Source organism: Pteropus medius, unplaced genomic scaffold, assembly GCF_902729225.1.
Source record: "Pteropus medius unplaced genomic scaffold, Ma_sr-lr_union100, whole genome shotgun sequence".
NCBI lineage: Eukaryota > Metazoa > Chordata > Mammalia > Chiroptera > Pteropodidae > Pteropus > Pteropus medius.
Genome location: NW_024349800.1, coordinates 36,650,402 through 36,673,403, shown reverse-complemented (window position 1 = coordinate 36,673,403; position 23,002 = coordinate 36,650,402). Strand labels below are relative to the sequence as shown.

General features: G+C 38.2%; 1 protein-coding gene across 3 annotated transcripts in view; it reads right to left on the bottom strand.

Annotated features, from left to right (window-relative positions):
- The window catches only part of SRBD1 (S1 RNA binding domain 1), a 183,248-nt gene extending 161,473 nt beyond the window's left edge, over window positions 1-21,775 (bottom strand). For all 3 annotated transcript variants that reach the window (XM_039887259.1, XM_039887260.1, XM_039887261.1), the window contains exons 1-5: window positions 21,624-21,775; window positions 16,950-17,029; window positions 14,018-14,198; window positions 7,668-8,051; window positions 1,085-1,251 (exon numbers count right to left, since the gene is read on the bottom strand). In XM_039887259.1, coding sequence (XP_039743193.1) covers window positions 1,085-1,251; window positions 7,668-8,051; window positions 14,018-14,198; window positions 16,950-17,029 — 812 coding nt within the window. In that variant the 5' untranslated portion in view covers window positions 21,624-21,775. The remainder of the gene's footprint in view (window positions 1-1,084; window positions 1,252-7,667; window positions 8,052-14,017; window positions 14,199-16,949; window positions 17,030-21,623) is intronic.
- Between the last annotated feature and the right edge of the window lie 1,227 nt (window positions 21,776-23,002).

Below are 23,002 nucleotides of genomic sequence, written 5' to 3'. Positions count from 1 at the left end.
GATAAGCAGAGGCCCCCTTATACAGGGCTTGTGATCTCCAGTTCTTACCTCTTACTGCTTGATTATACTAGCTTGGTCCTAGAAGATCTGAATCTGAGACCACTTGATTAGCTAGTCATTTATACTTCTGGGTTGGCTAACTGATTTTGCTTCTCAATGAAATATAACTCTTCACATATTAACGTTTCAATTCTCTTGGCATTAAAAGAACTTCAACAAAAGGGGTGGAAAAGTTAGTGAGGTGCAAGTTCCCCCAAATCACAGGAAGCCTATTAGGCTGTTGTAAAAATAACTGGTAAAACTTCTAGAATGGCTTGATAGTAGTATTATATCCAATTTTAAACAGATCCTTTTTGTAGACTTGAAGAACACAAGTTAACATGGCACCTGGCATGTAGGAGACAAGCAATAAATGCATGAATGGTGAACAGTGTTTTTATAAACTTTGCTAATTTAGTTTTATAGTCTTTATAGTTTCTATATGTGTATTTCTAAGTTATTACAATAAGTCCGGAGGCATAATTTTTTTAAAGGGTACTTTCCAATCTACGATCATACAAAATCTATAATCCACTAATGTAAAAGTACCATCCCCTTTAAAAAAAAAAAAAAGAAATATACATATTTCTTGCTAAACTCTGTACTGTTAAAGAACTCTCCATTAAGGGACTTTATAGTATTAAGAAGGCAGTTTTATGCAAACTGTTGAAGATTTAGACTAAAATGTATTTTTCTGAGTTTCCAGCTGGCAGTCCTAATTTTGCCATCATACACAGTCCTCTATGAGAGAAGATGACCGTCAAACTCTCAGGCACAGACTTTCACTGTGAACCACCTTTTCACTGATACATGCCCAAGCTATGCATAAACATACCAGCAGAGGGACTCTGTACACCCTTAAATAAGTCAAACAGAGCTGACTTCCTCTGGCAGATAGGACCAAATCTAGATAACAATAACTCAAAAAAAAACCAAACACTGAAACTGTGGAAATATATTGTCATTCATTTCTTCACTGTTTTTCCTCATTGGCTCACATACCCTTTCTCCTTATACTAGGCTCATCCCTTTCCAGATTTCTTACCGGAGCTCCTCTAGGGCTTGTTGAACTTCTCTCAAGGAATCTGCATCAAGGTTATTAATGAGCTCTTTTCGATAACGTATGATGAATGGAATTGTGTTATCATCATCAAAGAGACGAATGATGTTGGCACAAACCCAAGGTTCAATATTAGTTCTTTCAGATAAAACCTGAAATTAAGAACACTTAGTGACTTAAAATCCTGAAAATTAAATACCTATAACATAGAGTTTAAAATACAGCACCTCATTAAATTCTCCAGGCACTTAGAAACTACTTGCTGTGGTTTAAAAAAAAAGAAGAAAACTACAGAAGATACATATACAGATTGACAATCATAAAATAGCCATTTCACTAATTTAATAAAATCCAACCAAAACCACTCTGTGTCATTCATATTTTATAGGACTCATTGAGATATGCACTTTTTACACCCAGATTGGCCATAAATATCAAAGAGTTGGTAACTCACTGTGTTGGCATGAGTGATGCTGAAAATGACACTTTCAATCATTGCTAGTGAGAAAGTACAATGGAACAACCTCTGGAGGAAGAGGATTTTGACATCTATCAATATTTACAATATATAAAGTCTTTGATCCAGCAATTCCGTTCCTGGGAATTTATCCTGATATGTTTATTCCTCAGGAAAAGAATATTATTATAGCAATTTTGGGAAGAACTGTTTCCAGCATAGTAAAAGTCTACAAAACCTAAGTCTATAATGGGGAACTGGTAAATAAATTAGGATATGCCCAGAGAGTAGAATACAATGCTACTACTCTTACATGAACTGATATGAAATGATTCACAAGAACTGGGAACATGGCTTACTTTTGGGTAAGGTACTTGGTTGGCTAAGAGTTAGGACAGAAAGATCCTTCTGTATCTTTCAAATTTTCTATCATACACATGTAGTACTACATATTCAAAATAGTTAATTCTTTAATAAAACAAGTCTATAGGTTTCAGCAAAATGTACACGTAAATGGAAAAGTTTAAAGAAGTCAGGGTGGAGAATAGAGATATACAATTTCAGTAACTGTTCGCAAAGCCTAAGTAGATTTTTCAAAGTAAAACACAAAATGTGTAAGTTTTATTATTACTTCAATATTGATATGCAAAATCTGCCAAAAATGGAAGGAAATAAATAGAAAAATGACTAAAGAATTATCATAATCAACTGGTTAACAAAATTGTCAATATATAAAATAGACTGAATTTCAAAACTACAGATGAAATAAATGGCTGAACTCCAGAGACCATTGAGGATACTCTCATTCCTCTGGGCATCTTAAATCCTGAGGCCCTCATCTTATCACCCATTCCTATGGGTTAATATCAACTCTCTGGCAAAGATGCCAACCTCGCATCTCCAGCCCGGGCTCTCTTCTGCAGGAGTCCAGACTCATTTAGCCAATTACTTGACATATTCTCTTGAAAACTTAATGGGCACCTCAAATCTTGCATTTGCAAAATGATCTTCCTCTCAAACTTATTCCACCTCCAGTTAACCCTTATTATGTCCATTGAAAGAGCAGTTGAAACCAGAACTCTAAGAGTCTTTAACTCTTTCGTCTCCTTCATCAATTAAATCCAGTCCATCATAAGAACCAGTCAACTCTTATTGCAAAATATTTCTTTAGTCTATTACTGCTCTTCATTTCTTCTTCCCCAACTCCAAGTCTAGTTCAAGCTTGGATTACTACGATAACCTTTAACTATTCTTGCATCCATTCCAATCTCATCTGTTGTAATCCCTCCATAAAGTAACAAGAGTGAAGTTCCACAATGTGGACTGGATCATGTCACTTGACTAGTCAAAATCTTTCAATGATTTCCCATTGCATTTAGAATCCAAACTCCTTACCATGACCCCCCAAAATCGACCTCCCTCTCCAACCTCATCTTATCCAGTCTTACCTTCCTTAAAAGCCAGCCCCACTGGCCTGATCTCAGTTCCTAGAACAAGCCCAGTTGTTTTCCTCTTGAGGCCTTATGAGGTTGCTCCCTCATTCGGAAATGCTCCTCTTTCTTGATATCTTCCCTGACTCCTATAAAATCAAACTCAGCATTTTCTCCCTCAAACCTGTACCTCTTTCTAGTTCCTATTCCAGTCAACATCATCATCTTCTACCACAGAAACTTATCTCCTCCAACAATACCTCCCCATATGAAGGAGCTATGTGGCTTGAGAGCACTTGACCTCAACCACTTCCATAGCATTTTGCTCAAGTAACCAGTTGTTTTAGATTTAACAACTGTCAGTGTGGCCAGAGAAATTAGTCCAGTCATCAAGAAGCTCAAGATCTGGGCTGGAACTCTGGACCAAGGTACGATTTCTTCCCCTGGAGAAATACAGGTTGTACGCAGAATCTTGAAGCTGAGGATGGTAGTGCTAAAATAATCATAGAGAGACTGTTTCAGTATACTGACAGAACTTTCCTGTTACATAGGTCAGGAAACCTTTATTGTTTAAGCTAAGTTCAATTTTGGTTTTCTCTTATTGCAACCAAAAACACTCTAATCAATGTCCTCAGTGTCACTGTGTGTTCTCTATCATGCCCATCTAATCTGTCCCCAAAGAAGCAAAACGAACTTCTGAACTGTCCATTCCTTCCCCTGGAGCTCCCTTTCTGCTAATATCATCTTTTTCTTTTTTTTTTTAATCTGAACCACAGAGTAGTTTTTTTGTTCTCTATGCCTCCTATCAAAGCTGTCTGCATTACTACTGACTGTATTTCTAAAACACAGGTATAATAAGTCCTTTGCTTTTTTCTCTTTTTCTTCTTTAGAACATAAGCTCCAATGACTCTCATTTACCTACTGGTCAAAGTCCAACCACGGTAGCACAGTTTTAAAATGCCTTCCCAAGGTTGGTCTCAACTTCACTGTACTCAAGGAGTTATCAATCTAAAAGGGAAGATAAGTCTTAATGCAAACAAGTACAAATAAAACAGTATGTGCTAGGTAATAAGTGGTATAACGTTTTCAGAGATGAGAAAGATCTCCCTGGGGTAATCAAGGATGGCTTGCTGCAAGGGTAGCATTTCAGCTAATCCTTGAAAAATAGGCCAACTTCTGAAAGACAGATATGAGTGAAAACAACCAAAATGCTCATCATTTTGGAACTGGGTGATTGTTAGAGCAACCCATGAGCATCAACTACCATAAACTAGCTTAGCTATTATTAATTGAAAAAGGCCCAAGACAGCTAGGACTCCAGACCCACATTTGGATAGAACTAGGTCCTAACAAATACAGAAGCATCATACATGTTAATGGAGTATATGCTGAGGCTTATGCAAATTTGCTCCTTGAAATTCAGAATAACAAAACTACATATAAGCAATCATTTTGGGCCTCAACATCATCCAATTTCTTCTATCTTAATTTAGCCAAACATTTAATTCATATTATATGCCAATAACCAAGCCAGTGATAATCAAAATGTAAAAAAACAAATCCCTCTTCCTGAGGAGCTAACAAGAGAAAGACAGATGACAGGAAGACAGTTAATATACAGTGTGATTTGGACTCTGAGAGAAGCATATATTGATTGTTTTAAGAGCACAGGGGAGAAACAACTAACTCTAAAGCAATGGAAAAGCAACAAGATATGAAGGCTATCTCCGGGCAATTCCAAAATGAGAGACTAGCATATCAAAAGCCACTGATGAGAAACCACGGCAGTTTTTAGAGGTGGTATCTGTTCAGTAACACTAAAACATATAAAGGGTGTTGCAGTAAGAAATGGAAAGGTGGATGGAGCTAGATGATGAATTCTGTAGAGTATGAACTTTATCCTATAGTCACTATTAAGCCATTGACTGACCTGCTCATTCATTACTTGGTTTCAGCTCTTTAAATTAATTGATTTTTTTACGTTTATTGGGGTAACACTGGTTAATACGATTATACGATTTTCAGGTATATATTATAATTTGACATCTGTATATTCTATTGGGTGTTTACCCAATATATATTTGGGTGTTTACCACCCAAAGTCCAGTTTCCTTCAGCTACCATATATTTGACCCCCTTTACCCTGTCTACCTCCCCCTTCCTCCTCCACCCCACTAGTAACCACTAGTCTATGGGCCTCTCGGTTTCAGCTCTTGAGTCAATGCCCGTCACCCGCTAATATTTATGAGCCAATGAGATCTGTTCACAATGTGTGGTTCCCAAACCAGCAGCAAAGCATCACTGATGTACTTATTAGAGATGCAAATGCTTGAGCCCCACTCCAGCCCAGATCCACCCAATCAGAAACTCTGGAGTGGGGCCCAGCAATCTGTATCTTAGAAAAATGAGGCAAAGAACAAAGAAATAACAAAAAGAATTAAAAGTACAGAGCACAACTTAGGGAAGGGATGGGTAGGGGTAAGGCAGGGAACTACTGTAGTTTTTTGTTTTGTTTTTTTTTTTACTTTTAAGCCATTCACACTTATTACCTTAATAATTTTTATAGTTAACTAGCGAATAGGAATGAGAGTAAAGTAAAAAGCAAGACAGTCTCAAGATTTTTTTCACCTCTAATATTTAAATAGAGAGGCACTTTTTGTCACTGCTGTTTTATGCTAACACCTGTATAGGGCTTATTATGTTCTAAACACTGAACACTTTTACATATTCAATATTAAACTACATGAGAGAGGTATTATTCTTATTTTAGAGATACAAAAACTGAGGCTCAAAGTAGTTAAGTAAATTTCCCAAAGTCCCAACCTATATTTTCTTTTAAAAAATTTGATTTGTGTGCAAAGCAAGATGATTTTTTTCAGGTAAAAACACAAATTAATCAAATAGCCTTCACTTCTCTTCCTGAATCCTATTTGCAGATAAGTGAGATGTGGTGCCTTCATACTGCCCTCTGGTGTCTAAAACCTCCAACAAAATGGCATTCTCCCCAAGTGGAGATCTACTCCTTCAAATCTATATTCCCATTCCGGACCGGAGGGAGGACCGGAGGACCGGAGGGAGGACCGGAGGACCGGAGGGAGGACCGGAGGACCGGAGGGAGGACCGGAGGAACGGAGGACCGGAGGGAGGACCGGAGGACCGGAGGACCGGAGGACCGGAGGAACGGAGGACCGGAGGAACGGAGGAACGGAGGAACGGAGGAACGGAGGAACGGAGGAACGGAGGGGAGGGAAGGGAAGCTCATTAGAAGTAGGTTTCTATTACTTGTAACCAAGAGACAAATGGCTAAGACAAAGCCATTTTTATCTCTCTCTGTAACAAAAATTAAGAGAAAGGAGTATGAAGCAAAGTATCATAGAATACTTCGCCCTTGACTTAACAATGAATAATTTATCACCACAGTTTAAGAGACTTCAGGGTCTTTGAAACCTTCCTCTCTCCCTCCTGCTCACTGTCAACTACCAGAGATGGATCTATGTCAATCACAGAAATAAGCTTCAAAGTGTTAGCAAAGGGGAAGAGAAGGGAAGTGGGACATGTCCACCGGCCCCTGTAGGTGTGGTCTGAACCAAGGATTCTGCATTTTAAGAAAGTCTTCAGGGTGAATCTGATGCAGGTAGCCCATGAATCACCCTTTTAAAACATTCCCTCATAGGCCTAAATGAATAAAAAGACATAGAAAGGAGGCTAATTATACTCTGTTTCTCTAAGAAACTTTGGACTATTTAGTTCAGGAACAAGAGAAGAAAGCTGTGAAGCAACAGTGTATTCCTTAGCGGGTGAGAGCGCAGAAAAATCATAATTAAAAATTACTGGCAATGTTCTACCAATATAAAGAAAAGGCAGCATGGGTTAAAAAGAAAAGTTCCTTAAAGAAAAGGGTAACACAGACAGTCTCAGACTGAGAAGTAGTATTAAGATACAGCAGGGGTCTCGGGCTCTAGAGCAGCAAGTCACAGCAGGGGACGGAGTACACACCAGAATTCCCATGGGACAGCCAAAAGGGAAGGGGGTCAACCCCATCTACCCTGAGAGCCACTGTTATAATTTAGTGTGAAATGTTCTCGGAGTGTGTTAGGGCAGACAAAGGGTTGAGAATCACTAAGTGTTACTCTTGTCTTCTTTACCACCCCAAAAGCCGGCAAAAGAAACAGGGGGAAATCCGATTTCCCCTGTAGTCAGAGATATAATTATGGTACCTCAAGCTGAATTCAGACAGAATTTTCTTTTAAGGAACTGCTAGGTCTTGTTCATAGTATAACATTACACTACATGTTAAATAGATGAACTAAAGGCCTAATCACTTGCACTGCTTTTACAGAGAAATACAGTCTAAGTTCAAAGTGAAAACTTAACAATAAAGCTTTGAGGGCCCCATATGTTGGTACAATCTGTCTGTATAGCATATGTTCACTAAAACACTATGGGACAGACAGACCTTTCCTGAGGTCACAGCTCTTAGCTGAAGAACTGATGACAAAAAGCTATGATACAAAATACTGTATCCAGGAAAAGAACAGTGGCCAAAGCCTCCAGAAATCAATGACAAAACTGAAAAGAGAATAGGAAACTCCCAATCCTTCCATTAGCCAGTGACATGCTTATCCTAGTGAAAAAGAAAAGAATCAAGAGAACTAAAGTGACAGAAAAAGACTGCACATACCTGTACTATGTCCCAGTTCATTTCCACCTCCTCTATAATATTGTCGGCATTTGCTGGGAACATGACAGGCTGTCCCTGAGGACATGTTTCAGTCTTCATTTTCTTTAAAGGGGGCTGACCAGATGCACAGTCATCTTCACTCTCTTCCTTCTTGCATGCCCCTTCCCACATGGTGCTTGTTGATGGTATATCTGTACTGTTACTCCCACTATCGAAGTTGCTGGCTTTGTTGGTTTCATTAACTTTCAGCTTTTTGGTCCTCTGAGTTGAAGGTGACTGAGCTGAATTTTTCCGTTTGGTCTTTGCTGTTTTCAGAGTCTGCACAGTATCCAATTTATTTTTTCTGTCTTCCAAAGCAACATCAGCAATAGGCACAGAACTATTCTATCAAACCACAAAGAGAACACATGAGAATTAGAAGATAAAAACCAATTACCCTGGAATATTATTCAGTAGTAAAGAACAAATTATTTACACAATAATTTGGAAGAATCTCAAAGAGACTCTACTGGGTGGAGGAAAAACCAATCTCAAAAGGTTACACGTTATGTGATTATATTTATATAACATTCTTGAATACATTAGTGGTTGTCAGTGGTCAGAGATTGGGCTCGGGAACAGGGCACGGTCGGGGGAGGGAGATGGGTGTAGCTATGAAAGGGTAACACTAGGTCCTTTTGCTGATGGAACCACAAGGATCTGTGTGGTGGATACACAAACCCACACATGTAATAAAACTGCACAGAACTAAATATATACATACACGCACATATAAATGACTACTGAAAATACTGGCAACTACTACAATAAAGAGCACGCACTCATCCTAATGCCCACCCACCACCACCTAAATCTGGAAATGATATATACTAAATAATCTTCTGAGTACTATATTTTTAGCTGAAACGTAATGGATAAAAACAGAGATATAAAAATAGAATGACAACCAGAATACGTCTATATGGAAAAAAAAAAGCCAAGATATGTCTATATGAAAAATAAAATAGAATGACTCCCAGGTTCATTAATAGTTGATAATAACCAGATCAAATGAATTGATATAGCTAAAGAAGGAATGCGTCAATCATACAGAAGGCTGTCAGCCATAGAGAAGAAAAAGGAGAACTGTGAAAAGCAATTATGATGGGCATTCTTTGACGTGATACACAAGGAAGTAGAAAGCTGAGTTAACAGATTCTGGATATATTGCTCCCAATGGTAAGACAGCACTCCTGTGAGATGGATATATCAGACTACCTCGGATTCATGCAATTAAAACATTTAATCGTCATTTGATTGTGACAAGCCTAGTGACTAGGCCACAGCAAGCATTCAATAAACCAAAATGAATGGATTTACCTAATTCTCCTATTCTAAGTCCTGGTTTATTAAGTAATTGTCTGATTATTATTTAATTCCTTCTTTACTTCAGCCTCCAAGAGACATTACTAGTCATAAGAATTTCAAGTCTCTGTGATAACTAGATCAAACTATTATTAAACCAACACTCTGGTTTTATACATCACTCTTATGAGCATGGCTGATGTAAAAACATCCATGAGCGATATATTGGTTTCTGAAATGCTGACAATATCATGATTCTGACTTAGAAACCCATTTCATCACTTACTATCTATGGACCATAAGTAAGTCACTTATGGTCTCCTGCCTTTGCTTTCTCATCTATAAAATCAGGATAACAACAGCACCTGCCTCAACGGGTTGTTATGGGGATTAAGTTCACACAGTGCAATGCTGAGCATGTTGCCTAGCTAATGGTAAGCACTCAAACATTTGCTAATACCCCCTTCATTAATACCACTACCACACCTAGACTACCTCGTGGGAGAGGGAAAAGAAGCAGATGAAAAAAATTAAGAGAAAGTATAGTGACTAAAAGTGAGAGGTTTAAAGTAAGAGGAACGAAAGAAAAGCCAATAATCATTAATGAGACACTTAAAGATACCTTCTCTGGAATCTTCAGTAAGTTTTAGCTACTTAGTGTTGTTCACAGATCCCTGGGGGACCCTGAGACTCTTTCAGGGGTCTGGGAGGGCAAAGCTATATTCATAATAATGCCAAGACATTATTTGCCTTTTTCACTAATGTTGACATTTGCGCTCCTGGTGCAAGAGCAATGGTAGCAAAAACCATGGCAGTGGCGCCAAGCTGTACTAGCAATCACTGTTCCCCTCATTGCCGCACACTTGCAATAAAATGATGTCAGTTTCACTTAAGAATTAAGCAGTAAAAATTATTAATTTTTAAAATTTCAATCCTTGAAAATATACCTTTTAAATACTCTGTACTGAAAGGATTAGTACACATAAAGTACTGCTGTATACCAATGCTTGCTGATATGCAGTGGCTGTCTTGGGGAAAAGCATTTGTGCAATCATATGAATTATGAGCTGACCTAGCTTCTTTTTCCATAGAACACCACTTTTACTTGAAAGAATGACTGACAAAAACGATGGTTATTCAGACTTGGGTATCTCGCAGACATTTTCTCATAAAGGAAGTAAGTGAGAACTGTCGCTTCGAGGAAATACCTGATATTTGGACCAATAATAAAATTTAGGCTTTAAAGTAAAAATTAGAAAATTTGTGAGCCTGACAGCTCCCCAACACTTTGATGAGACTGGTGGTTAAATTAACAAATGTGATTTTTTGACATTGTATGATGAAAGGTACTAATGTTTAAAAGATACGCACAAATAAGTGAACTAGTATTTTCCAAATGACCCTATACATGTTAAAAAGTCATGAATGGGTAAAAGATCCATCCAAATTACAACACAGACCAACGGGTTTTAATGTAACAGAATATAAAAAGTTCATTAATATGGTTCAAGATTCCGCAATGGAACAAACCTTTAAGAAACTACCACTTATTGAGCTTGGTATAATATCAAATAAGAACAATTATTTGAAAAAGCTATTTTCAAATAGCCATACTCCATTTTCCAAATACCAGGGAAGTTATCTGTGTGGAGGAAGGGTTTTCTTTATAGAGTTGTTATTTCTGTCAGACATTAGGAACTTTCGCAAAAAAAGTAAAACAATGTCATTCTTCTCACTACTTTTTTGTTGTTAAAAATATATATTTATTTTTCATTAAAAAGTGTCATTTGCATTAACATGTAATAAGTATTTTTAAATTGATCAATATTTTTAAATTTTCTCATTAATTTCTAATACAATAAATAGATAGATATAACACACATATGTAAAAGTTCCTTGGGGGGTCTCAAAAAATTTTAAGAGTATAAAGGGGTCCAAAGACCAAAAATTTTGGGAAACACAGATCAAAACTATCAAAAATATAAGAAAATATTTCTCCATTTTTGAAGCTTCTAAGATTCTGTAGCCTCCTTCAATGTTTAATAAGCCTCCGTGGTAATATTTTTCCTCCTATTTAATCTGAATCTTTGACAAACTGATCAAAGTTCATTTTCTTGGACGTGGTTCCATAGTATAGTGGTTAGCACGTCTGCTTTACACGCAGAAGGTCCTGGCTTCACGTCACAGTCCATGGTCTACACCCATGCCACTCTGAACAAGTCCGATGTCTGATCTCGGAAGCTAAGGAGGGTCAGGCCTGGTTAGTACATGGATGAGAGACCACCTAGGAAGACCAGGTACTATAGGCATAAATAAAAAATAAAAAAAGGTTCATTTTCTTTTGCGTTCATGGATTTTCAAAATCACTCTTAACAATCCAAATGGTTATTATGTAGCCTATAACTACACCCAGGATTCCAAGAAGAATTTGACCATTTTTCTTTTTGGTGTATCTGTAAGTAAGAAACGATCTAAACCAAAATGTGGCTCACTGAATCTTTACCTGTCTAATCAGTGAGCAGGCCTTGGCCTTAATCTGGCCTTGTGTTATACTATGTGAGGTTGACAGGTAAATGGAGATGGATATGGAATCAAGAAGAGGCTTCTTAAAAATTAGATATAAAAGAGCATTTTTATACTCTGTAGCAATTGAGCCCATGGAAGAAAAGCTGACAAGAGAAAAGGAAAAGGATGACTGAGGGAACAGAGACCTTGAGAAGGCAAGAGGGGACGAGATCTAAAGCCCAAAAAATGGGACTAATCCTTAACAGAAGGAATGACCGTTCCTCCATTATAATAAGACAGAAGATGGATGCAAAATAGCTGTCTTGGTCCTGAGAAAATGAGACACTTCATATATTCTCAACAGCATAAAAGGCAATGTCATCAGCTGAGAGTGAGAGAAAATAAAGGAATTTAGGAAGTGTAAAAAGAGAAAAAAGTGGAAAAACAAACCTGCTGGGAAAAAATGAGTCTACCAGGTATTTCTGATGCAATTTTGAGGCCTGAAATTGTGAATCTAAATGAAAACAAATTAGGTCATTGGTAAGACTGTTTCCAGTAACAGTCTGATCAGTGTAGGCAGATGATGGCTCCACCTGGCATCAGGGTTTGCTCGGCCATGTGTCACTGAAGGAAAGGAGAGCAAAAACGGTGACAGTATTTAACAAAAAGTGATTTAAACGGTAAATTACAGAATCTGGGTTAGACAGGTAGAAAAGAAAAGGGCTAACAGTGATAGAGTGCTGGATTCAAAGGGTTAGCAATTGGTTCCCAGCCCTGGCTATACATAAATATCACCTGAGGAGCTTTAAGAAAATAAAGCCACGGATGCCCAGGCCCAGCCCAGAATTCTTTCTAGATTTAACTGGTCTGGAAGCTGGGTCTAAGTATTGGCATTTTTAAAGTTCCCCAGGTGATTCTAATGTGCATTTATGGTTGAGAATTACTGATGAGAAGTTGTGACAAGGTTGCAAAATTGTGGCAGTGAGGGCACTCGAACAAGTGAGCTGGAAGAATAGAAGATGGTGGTACAAAAGTGCAATGACTGTAAAAAGAAATGCCAGCGGTAGTACACTTTCTGGGGATGACAAGATTCAGGTTGAGATCATGAGATCGATGGTAAAGACAGAGAAGAAAAGGTCACTAGAGCTGTGAGGAGATTAAAGAACCAAAAATACAGAGTATTAGATGGCTCATCCAAGTGGTAGGGAAATCACTAAGAATGATGACAGAAGATGGCAGAGAGTAAGATATGAAGCAGGAGCTAAGTCTTCAATGACTAAAGAAGAGTGACCAGTAGGTTCATAAATGCCAGGAACATGGAAAGAAACAGAATGATGATGAATTTTGTGTGTGGTGTTTGCTAAAAACAGATTTTAAATTTATTAGAAGGTTACTAATTCTAGCTCTATCCAAAATAGGGTTTTCAAATACTCTGTTCAGTGGTGGTTACAACAAAGCAAAATGCCAAACCTAATGAAATCAAATCTTATGATCCATGAGCTTTCACTGAGCTGTAAAACATGTGAATTTTGGCAGTTCTGAAAGAAATTCTACACCACCCCCTCAAGATGTCTTTTAGGTGAGAGACTTTTATTCAAATTCTCTTTTTCTCTTTAAAAAAATACATATACCAAGCATCACTAGCAGGATCAAGAAATCACCATGACAAAGGTTGCTAAGCTGTACCCCATGAACTAGACTTAAAAAATTAGATAGACGTGTGTACTTTGTACTCAGATTATTGAAGAGAAGGTTCATAACAAATTCCCAAAGGGTTTGTGAGCTCTACACAAAGAACCACTGAACTCTACACAAAGAATCACGAATACCATGAAAGAAGAGATATTTTCTGGGTTAGGAAATCAATCTACTATTAAGTGCAGCTATGCCATCCATAAATGAAAAACCTCCAAATTCTGCCAACAAGATGACAGAAGTCAATACTTTCTAAGCTATAGGTAAAGCCTGTCCACCCACTAAAATTGTGCTCAGTGAAAAGCTTGCGTGTAAAAATGAAGAAACACAGCTGTTGGATAATAGAAGAAAAGATTGATTCAAAACCCTATCCAGGGGCACAGCACGGTATAACGATGTCCCCTACTATATACAATAAATGTGTCCCTGGACTTAAGTCAGGTATCCATTGTGTATTAAAAGAATAATATTTTAGATGTACTAGGGAAGCTGTTATTTAAAGGAATACCACAGTGAACAATTTTGGAAATGCCTCTTTTTGTAATACAAAAAAACCTATGCTTTATTGTTGTTTTTTAAATTCACAATGGTGCTTATGACAAGATACATAAGTATGCAAGTTGATAAATATTCTTTCCCCTCCAACACAGTGGATCAGATGGTAAATACTATTAAAACCCATGACAGAGGATACTATGGCCCTGCAGTCCTTGTCATTTACCTGCTTTGTCCTACTATATATAAAGAGAAAATAACATCACCCTTAGGAAAGCACTCAGTGCCCCTGTACCGGTGAAAGCACCTACCGGCTCCTCCTTAACAGCCACACCTTCTGAGCCATCATTGATCTGTAGGGTGTTCTTTTTCACCCGGGGCAACCTCTTTGGTTTAGATTCCTTGGGAACAGACTGCTTCAGCCTTCTGGGGACTTTCTTTTGGGGTTCCCAGGCACTATCTTCCTTGTCATCTTCTTCAGAGGCCGACGATCTAGGAGTAAAATTGACAAAAATTTCCAGGAAAAATGAAGCTGAACGTTAAAGGCAAAAAAAAAAAAAAGAAAAAAGACATATGTTTCTTGAAAAAGAATAAGGTAAGAGGTGTTTAATATAAAATGGAGTGATGTGAGCACATGCTATGAACAGATATTGCTAAAAATTGAAACAAACAATTAGGGACCACTGTAAAATACCCCGATATGCTGTAAATCACAGGTCTTGCCATTCTCCTCTCGCCTAACAGATAAATACATACACATACGCTCAAGACATAGGAAATCATTTATTACTTTAAGCAATTTACTGGGTCATATCACACCACAGTCATTGTGAGATTTTCCATTTTAACAGCAAAAAGCACTTAAATTTCCTAAGTGCTAATCAAATTCATTTAAATTGTATTAAGTTATTCAAACCAATGTAAGGAGTGGAAAATGGCCCTAGGAAACACCTTCAATTACCTAAAGGCTAACACCAAGACCCTTCCAACTGTTTGAATTAACCCTTTTTTCTTTTCATGGAATGGATCTGTTTCCTGATTAGATGGGTAAGGTACAGCTGCAGTACTTTTCTAACAACCTAAGAATCAAGCTCACAGCAACAGCGGGAAAAAAGCAGCCATGTGAACTCTGGTAAAGGAAGACCATGCTCCTGCCAACCTAGTTAATTTTATTTCTACCTCTAAAGTAAAAGGTCAATATTGGTGGGAAGGATAACTACTTCCTTCACTGAAACTAGTGAAAGATGTCTGGTGTTTTAAATGTTTTAAATTCTGCCTAGAGGCAAAAACCTGACTGGGTGACTGCTTACCTAAATTATGCTCTAAGAGAGTATAGTTATGATAGGTCAAGCTACTGATAGTCTCTAAGAAAGATGCTAACTAAAGCCTAAGAATAGAAAAAAAAAACAAACAGAAAATCGTTAGATTAACATTACACAATAGCAGTGGAATTGAAAAGAATGAGAATTAGAAAACCAAGGAATCAGAAAACCAGGGTGCTACTCCTCACGCTTTCATCAAACGGAGCAGAAGGACCTCTTTCCACCGCAGCCTCATCATGTTAATTTCACACAGGAATATTACAAAGATTACATGACAGGCACAAAAGTGCTTTAATTATCATGAAGACAAACTTAGTGCAGATATTATTTTATTATAATGAGGCAGTTCTAAGACAGCTAGACCACTCTTACTGCTAATCATACTGGACCTCTCAACAGCATCTGGCACCCACGCCTTAGAGCAAGTCTTTCACACTTTCTCGTTTTCCTCCTACTTTCCTGGCAGCTTCTCCTTAGACCCTTTGCTTAATTGTCCTCCTCTCCCCAACTTTTTGATGCTGGGATCCTCTAAGACTTAGTTCTCAATCCTCTTTTCTGTTCTCCACACTCTTTTACTAGATGACCTTATCTCATTCTATAGCTGAACATACAGCAATCTCAATTTTATATCTCTAACATGATTTGAGTCCAACTTGTATGTCCACTTTTATTGGATGTCTAGGAATCATCTCAAACTTACCAAGTCCAAAAGAGAACTCCTGAATTTACCAGCCTCACACTTGATCCCAAATTCATCATTCCTTCATACCCTCAATCCAATCCATCAGCATAGCCTGTCTACTCTACCTTCAAAATATATCCCAAATTAGACCAATTCTCACCACTTGCACTTCTAGTACCCTAAGCTTCCGTAACAGTCTCTTAACTGATCCTCCTGCTTCTATCCTTACTCTTAGTCTGTTCTCCATCAAGAAATCAGAACGATCTTTTACAAAAGTAACCAGATCATGCCATATCCCTGCCCCAAACCCTCTAGTGGCTTCCCGACCCATTCAAATAAAGCCGAATACCTGGTCATAGCCTATTAGATTTTACCCATTCCAATCTCACTTTTAGTCCCTCTCTGCGTGGATGATTCTGGACTGGCCACATTGGTCTTGTTCCCTGAACACTCTAAGCTCATTCCTGCCTCAGGGTCTTTGCACTTGCTGTTCCTTCAGTTTGGAACACCCATTCCTCAGATCTTTGCAAGCTGCACTCTCAAATCTCATTTAGATCTCTTGATACATCCTCCAAAAGAACTTTCCTGACTACTGTATCCAAAATGTTCCGCCACTAAAACCACTCACCATGCTCTCTATCCCTTTTCCCTGCTTTGTGTTTCTTGATAGTACTAATACTGCCTAACATTAATAAGTCATTTATTTAACAAATATCTTTAGGGCACCGACTATGGTGCTCTAAAGCAGAAGTTCTCAACTGGGAACGATTTTGCTCTCACTGAGAGCATCTCAAATGTCTGAAGACATTTTTGTCATTCTGGAACAGGGGGTTGGTTGCAGGATGCTATTGGCATCTAGTGAGTAGAGACCACTAGATGCTGCTAAACACCCTACAATGCAAGGACAGTCCCCCCACAGCAAAGAATCATCCGGTTAATAGTACTGAGGTTAGAAACCTTGCTCCAAAGCAATATTAAAAATTCCCTGCTTTCATAGAGCTTACATTTCAGTGTAAATATTATATTTTTAGTTGGTTACTTTCTTCTCCTTGTTCAATAGTTTATCACCAATACCTAAACAGAACCAGAGACACAGCATGAGTTCAATAAATACCTGTTGTATGAATGTCTGAAAATGATAGCCTTCTTCAACCCAAATGACTTTTGAGAAATTAGTAAAAGATTGCATTAATTCCTCAAAACAACATCATTCTCCCACCCCCATAAAAATATGCTTACAACTCAGAGAAGGAAGAAAATTCATCTTTGGAAACTACGGTCTGGACCTTTACTTTTGCTCTTCTTGGCAATGATGACATCTGGAAGAAACAGAACATGAAATCAGCATGATTTGAATCACTTAAATGACTGATCATTTATTTTGTCTACAAAATGATGTGCCATGCAAAGACCTCCAACAGCTCTGTTGCTAGAATTTGCCAAAAGGGGAAAAAAAGGATCCTGCACAAGCCCAAACACTAGTTTCCCCTCCAATTATAATAGCTGCTAATACCCTTCCAATGATTTCCAAATTATAATAGCTGCCAATTATAATAGCTGCTAATACTCTTCCAATGATTTCCAAAGCCTAATGAGTGTGGACCGTCTTTGGAAAAATGTAAGCTCCTATAGGGTGACAATTCATAGTTGTTTTTTTTTTAGGATTATACGCTTGAGTATACAGCAAGTGTTTTTGATTGTTTACCAAATAGCAAATTATGAAGTCCTTTGTTAAAGGACTTTATTAAATTATAAAGTCTTATTATTAAAGTATGTAAGAAATAGTTTTCCTTTTCTATATCTTCTTACAGTATAAAGAAGTCCATCTACAAAACTGACAGTCAAATAAGTACTGTTGATTGACTGAATAAGCAGCCACATTATTCCTAAAACAAGATATTCCATTCCCTTATAAATAAAAGTTCACAATATCTAAGTAAAACAATCACTAACGCCACTAAATATTTATCAAATTCAAAGACCTAGCTCTAAAAAAATTAAGACAAATAACCAAAGACATCACATGACACAGGAAGTAAAATTTACTTTAGCTAAACAATGTATGTCAAACCACAAAAACTATTTTAGACTCTGACATCCTTAGAATCCTTTAAACAAGTTCCTAAACCAGTATATGTTATAACACCTCTGGTTTTAACTTCCACTTGGAGAAATGCCTCATAGAAATACCAAAGGGCTCTCACAAAAGAGAGTATGCTCTCCTGGCTGCTATAGCTTAACTCAGTCCAGACAGTACAGAGCTACTGGGAAGAAGAGCGCTAAGAGGAAACCAGGAGAGCAAAACGAGAAGTCCCTAGGAAGTAGATGGGATAATCTTTCATCTTTTCCTTCACCTACGTTTTGGAACTTTACATTTATGCAGGTCATCCTTCCTCAAATGAGTGCTTTCAGACACTGATCATAAAGGAAGAGGTAACTTGTGATTTCTGTGCTATATGTATTGTGCCACAATAAAACAAAAAAATATATATACAAAAACAGAGGAAATTAGTGTATGATGGGGTGGCATTTCAGACCAGGAGAGAAATGGATTATTGAATAAGTGGTGTTAAAACAACCAGCTATCTCTCTGGAGTAAAACAAGTCCCACTGCCACACTGTGAACAAAAATATATTCCACACTAATTATTTAAAATATACAAACTAAAACTACAAAAAAAATAAAGAAGACTATTTTCATAATTTTGAGTTGAGGTGGGGAAGTAAAGGTTTTCCTAAGCATAACTCAAAAAATTCCAAAAGCCAAAAAGATTAACAGATTTCACTACATAAAAATTAAAATCCCAAGTCAGCAGTGGGAACCATTTAAAAACCAAACCAATTTACTCTGCGGGAGACTCAAAAAAAAAAAAAAAATCACAGGAAGCAGTACCTAATACCTTGGAACTAAGAGTGAAGGGAATAAGGGCTAGGAGTAAGCTGTCTGAGGCAACGGAATATCTCTAGATGCCCTACTCCACTTCATGGTATCAGGCAACTAACTGCACCAGAAAAACGTATGGAGGTTTAACCTCCGGAGAGGGTAAAACAGAGTCTCTAGACTAGAGAACACCAAGTACAGTTGTGGACATGGTAACCATACAGACTGAATGCTAAACACAAACCCCCCACCTCACCACCAGTCCTCTTTTCCCACTAAGCTCCCAAATAGTTGCCAGTCAAATACTTATCCTCCAGGTAAGGAAAATGGAAAGGCTCTTCTGTGGAGAATCTGACCAGCCCGAGAATAAAAACCTGAGGATGATAAGCTCCCTAACAAACAACCCGACCAGATCATCCACTCCCACCACCCCATTCTACAACAGACCTAAATTCAGAATATTCCCACACAGACCACCATGCACCAATTCTAACCACGCTTCAGCCTTAACAGAAATGTATTGAAAAGAAGTATAAACAAACCCTTGGGAGGCTCATAAAAGTTTGGTTATCCAGTAAAGAATTCCCTGAAAAGAAAAAAAATTTTCAAAACACCCCTTTTAGGCACTCTGGAGACAATGCTATACCACTGAAAGATGAGTAGGATGTAAATTTGTCTTTTAACAAGTAGAAAAAAATATTAAATGTGAAAAGGGAGGTGGAGAAGAATATGCATGAACACATAGGCCAATTTCAGGCAGATAAGTTTTAGAGTATGTACAGAAGCTAAAGACCTAGAAATTATTTCTTAAAAACTGTCTATGCCAGGTATACTCCTAGGGGTATGCATATTCCAGTTTAAAAACCAATGTTCTCAAGTACTGTTTATCTCCATTCCTCCAACGTCCCTCACTGCATATCACAGGATGTTAGATTAAGCAAAATTTCATCCATTTCCATGGTTTTAAATATCTATATCAAGTACTTAACCCATTCCTACCCTAGTCTTCCCCATTTCAGTAAATGGTACCATCAACCACCTAAGATGGATGGTTCTTTGCTAAGCCAGAAACTTGGAAAATTTTTAACAGCTTCATTGAGCTAAATTGACATACAAAAAACTGTACATGCTTAAAGTGTACAAATCTGATAAGTTTTGACATATGTATACACATCTCCACAATCAAGATAATGAACACATCCATCATCCTCCAAAGTTTCGTTTGCCAAGTGAAAGCCTTGAAAATCATTTTTTCTTTCATCCAGACTATTAGTAAGTCACATAAATTCTTCCTCCAAAATATATCTCAGATCTCCATGATCTCCAGAGTCTGTAGTTCCCTACATCTCTTACCTGGACTACTGTAACAGTCTCTTAATTGGCCTCCCTGCTTCCACTCTTGTCCCTACAACCTATTCTCCACATACCAATCCAAAAGATCATTTAGAAAATCCATTCAATGATTTCTCATCCTCCACTTAAAATCATATTTTTTACCATGGCCTTCTAAAGTGCCCTGCAAGACTGACCCCCACCTACATTTCTAATCACATCTGCCCCTCACTGTAGCTCCTCAGCCATAGTCACAACATTCTTTCAGTCCCGTAACAAGTATGATTCGTTCCCACCCCAGGTTCCCACTAGGCCTGGAGTACTATTATCCCTGCTCCTCAAAAAACTGGCTCCTTCTCATCTCTCAGAGCACAAAATTTTAGGCTTAAAATGGGTGTCCCAGATATATTATTACAGGACCCTATTTATTTCCTTTACACAGTACTATATAACATAACCTATAATTATCCTTACTTATTGTCTGCATCCCCCATGCTTACTTCATGGCAGTAAACACCATGAAGAATGAAATCATATTAACCTAATTCAATTCTGTATTACACTAGCCTGGCACTTAATAGCTGCTCTGTAACTATTTATTAAATGAACAGAAGAATATATTTGGTCTCTATAGAAGAATACACATTTTCCCCCATCACTATTAGGCAAAATTACACATGGCACTCATTGTTTTCTTGAAAAAATGATGGTACAGAAGTACATTCTTACTCTTAGTGGCTTGAGATTTTCTAGCCTACCAAGCTGTCATATCTCTATGAGCACATGAGCACATTCAAAATTAGTAACTTGGAGGTTTCTGTGATGTTACTAAGGGGAAAGGCACTAAACTGGAGCAAGTGAAAATCAGGAGGAGGCGGTGGAGAAACCTGCATACACACAAGTATTAAATTAAAAATGGAAAAACCACAATTAGAAAATTTAAGGAGAACGGAGGGGAACAGCTTTTTAAGAGGCACCTAAAGTTTTCCTGAGGTTACCAACAAGTGCTCAGAATGTCAGCATATATGCCCGATGGAGTAACAAAAACAAAATATTAGACCTGGAAAGAGCCGCAGAAATCAGACCGTCTTGCTATTTTCTTTTGTGAATGAGACGCCTGAGATCCAGTGAGGTTAAATGGTTTACTCAAAGGGAAGACCAATGTGGCATGAGGAGGACTAGAATTCAGAGCCCCAAACACTAAGACTAGGCTCGATCCCCATTCCACAAAAATAGTATCAATTACATGCCATCCTGTGGGAGGTTCGAGGAAAGTTGCCTAGAGTGGGAACTCAAGTTATTTAGCGCCTCCTATATGTCTGGCTCACTGCTGAGAATGCAGCTGATTCAGCCACGATCTGATAATCAAAGGGTGCTTCCTCTCGTCTCCAAAAGTTTGAGGTTTAAAAACAATCGAGGTTTGCTCGTACTTTTCCTTTGTCTGCCCCTATGCGCTAAGAGCTGCAATTTGAGTAAGACGCGTCAGCTGACAAACGACAGCCAGGAGGGGTTTTTCGGATGTAGGTATGAAGACAGAGACCGCAGACACTATAATGTAATGAAACTTGTCACTTTAAAAAGGGATGTTATTTCCAAAATGAACGCTCAATACTTTTTAAATGGCCCCCAAAACACCGGAGCCCGGCTGCCGGGCTGACCCGAGCCCAAAGGAAGACCGCCAAGGCGGACACTCAGCTCACCTTCCCGCCCGGCGTGTCGGAAGGCCCGGGAGTCTGCGTGCGTGACAGCGTCTTCCGGTTCCCGCCGGAAGTTTTTCAAACTCCGGAAATCCCTCCTCGCTTCTCCCTGACTGGCTACAAAAGCGCTGCTCCAGGAGCAGGGCGGAGCCAAGCTGGACGGAGACGAGGCTAGAGAGAGGGTCCCTTGGGAGTGCTAAGGTGGGGCTGGAGCTATATCTCGGCGGATCCGGTTGGAGGTGGGGCCAGAGAGTCTGTAAATGCGTACCCGTCTCCGTGTTTTTCTTTCTCTTTCTCTTAATCCGCTTTATTCTTCATGTACCCTCTTTTCAATTCAATCAGGAATATTTCTTTACATTATTTGTAATTTGCAGTAGAAAAATGAAAAACTGTCAAGCTTCATTCTTTCTATGGTCAGTTTTTAAATGTCGTTATTTAACTTCCATAAGGGTGTTTGAGCGTATTTCATTATTTCCTAAGCCCCAAAGATAAGAGTTTTACTTCAGTCTTATGAAAATAGCCAAAGTTTATAAGGGCTTCTGGTAAACCCTCACACAGCCCATGAGATTCACTCTGCTTTAATGTAAGAGTTTAGCCCTACGGTCATCACTCTCTTACTTTGGTCCCTCAGACAGCTTGTTACACTGCCAAGTTCACAGATTTGGAAACCTGGTTCTTTCAGGAACTTCCTAGTGCATTTGGGCAAAACTATGTCTTTGAACCTGTTTTCACTGCCTACGGCTCCGTCTTACCTCTTACATGATAAGGTACCTCATACAAATTAGGAGTAAATAATTGAACTGAGGCAAACGCAAGTCTCAGTTACCTAATCTTCCTAGGCAAGAATGGAAAAACACTTGCCCTATTTCATTTTCAGATTCTTTGAAAGTGCTAATAACAGTATTCTAGGTGAGAACCGCCTCAGATCCAGCATTTCTGTTTCTCTTCCCACAAAACACAAAAGTGGCTCCTTTTTATTTCAATGACTCCCAACATCAACCTCACTGCCATCTCTTAAGCCCCACTTTTTTTCACAAATCCAATTTAAAAGCTATAAAGGCCTCCCCAGCAATCATTTCCTCTGCTCTGAATACATTTTCTCAAAATTAGTTTTCAGGAGAAATGGAAAATGACTTGTTTTTTGGTGATGTGTTTTTTAAAGGCTATTGTTAGTCTAGATTAGAATTTAGCAGACCAATACTGCATGGATTTGTTTCAGAGAATTCCAAGAAGCAGCTTTCTATGCTAATGACTCATTTCTAAGGACACGGTACTGAAGAGTCAAGTAAGTTATTGAAATCACCCATGAGTGAGCCTTGCTACATGCAGATTAATGCAAAGTGAACATAAATTTCTCTGGATAATTTTTCCAACGTGAAGGC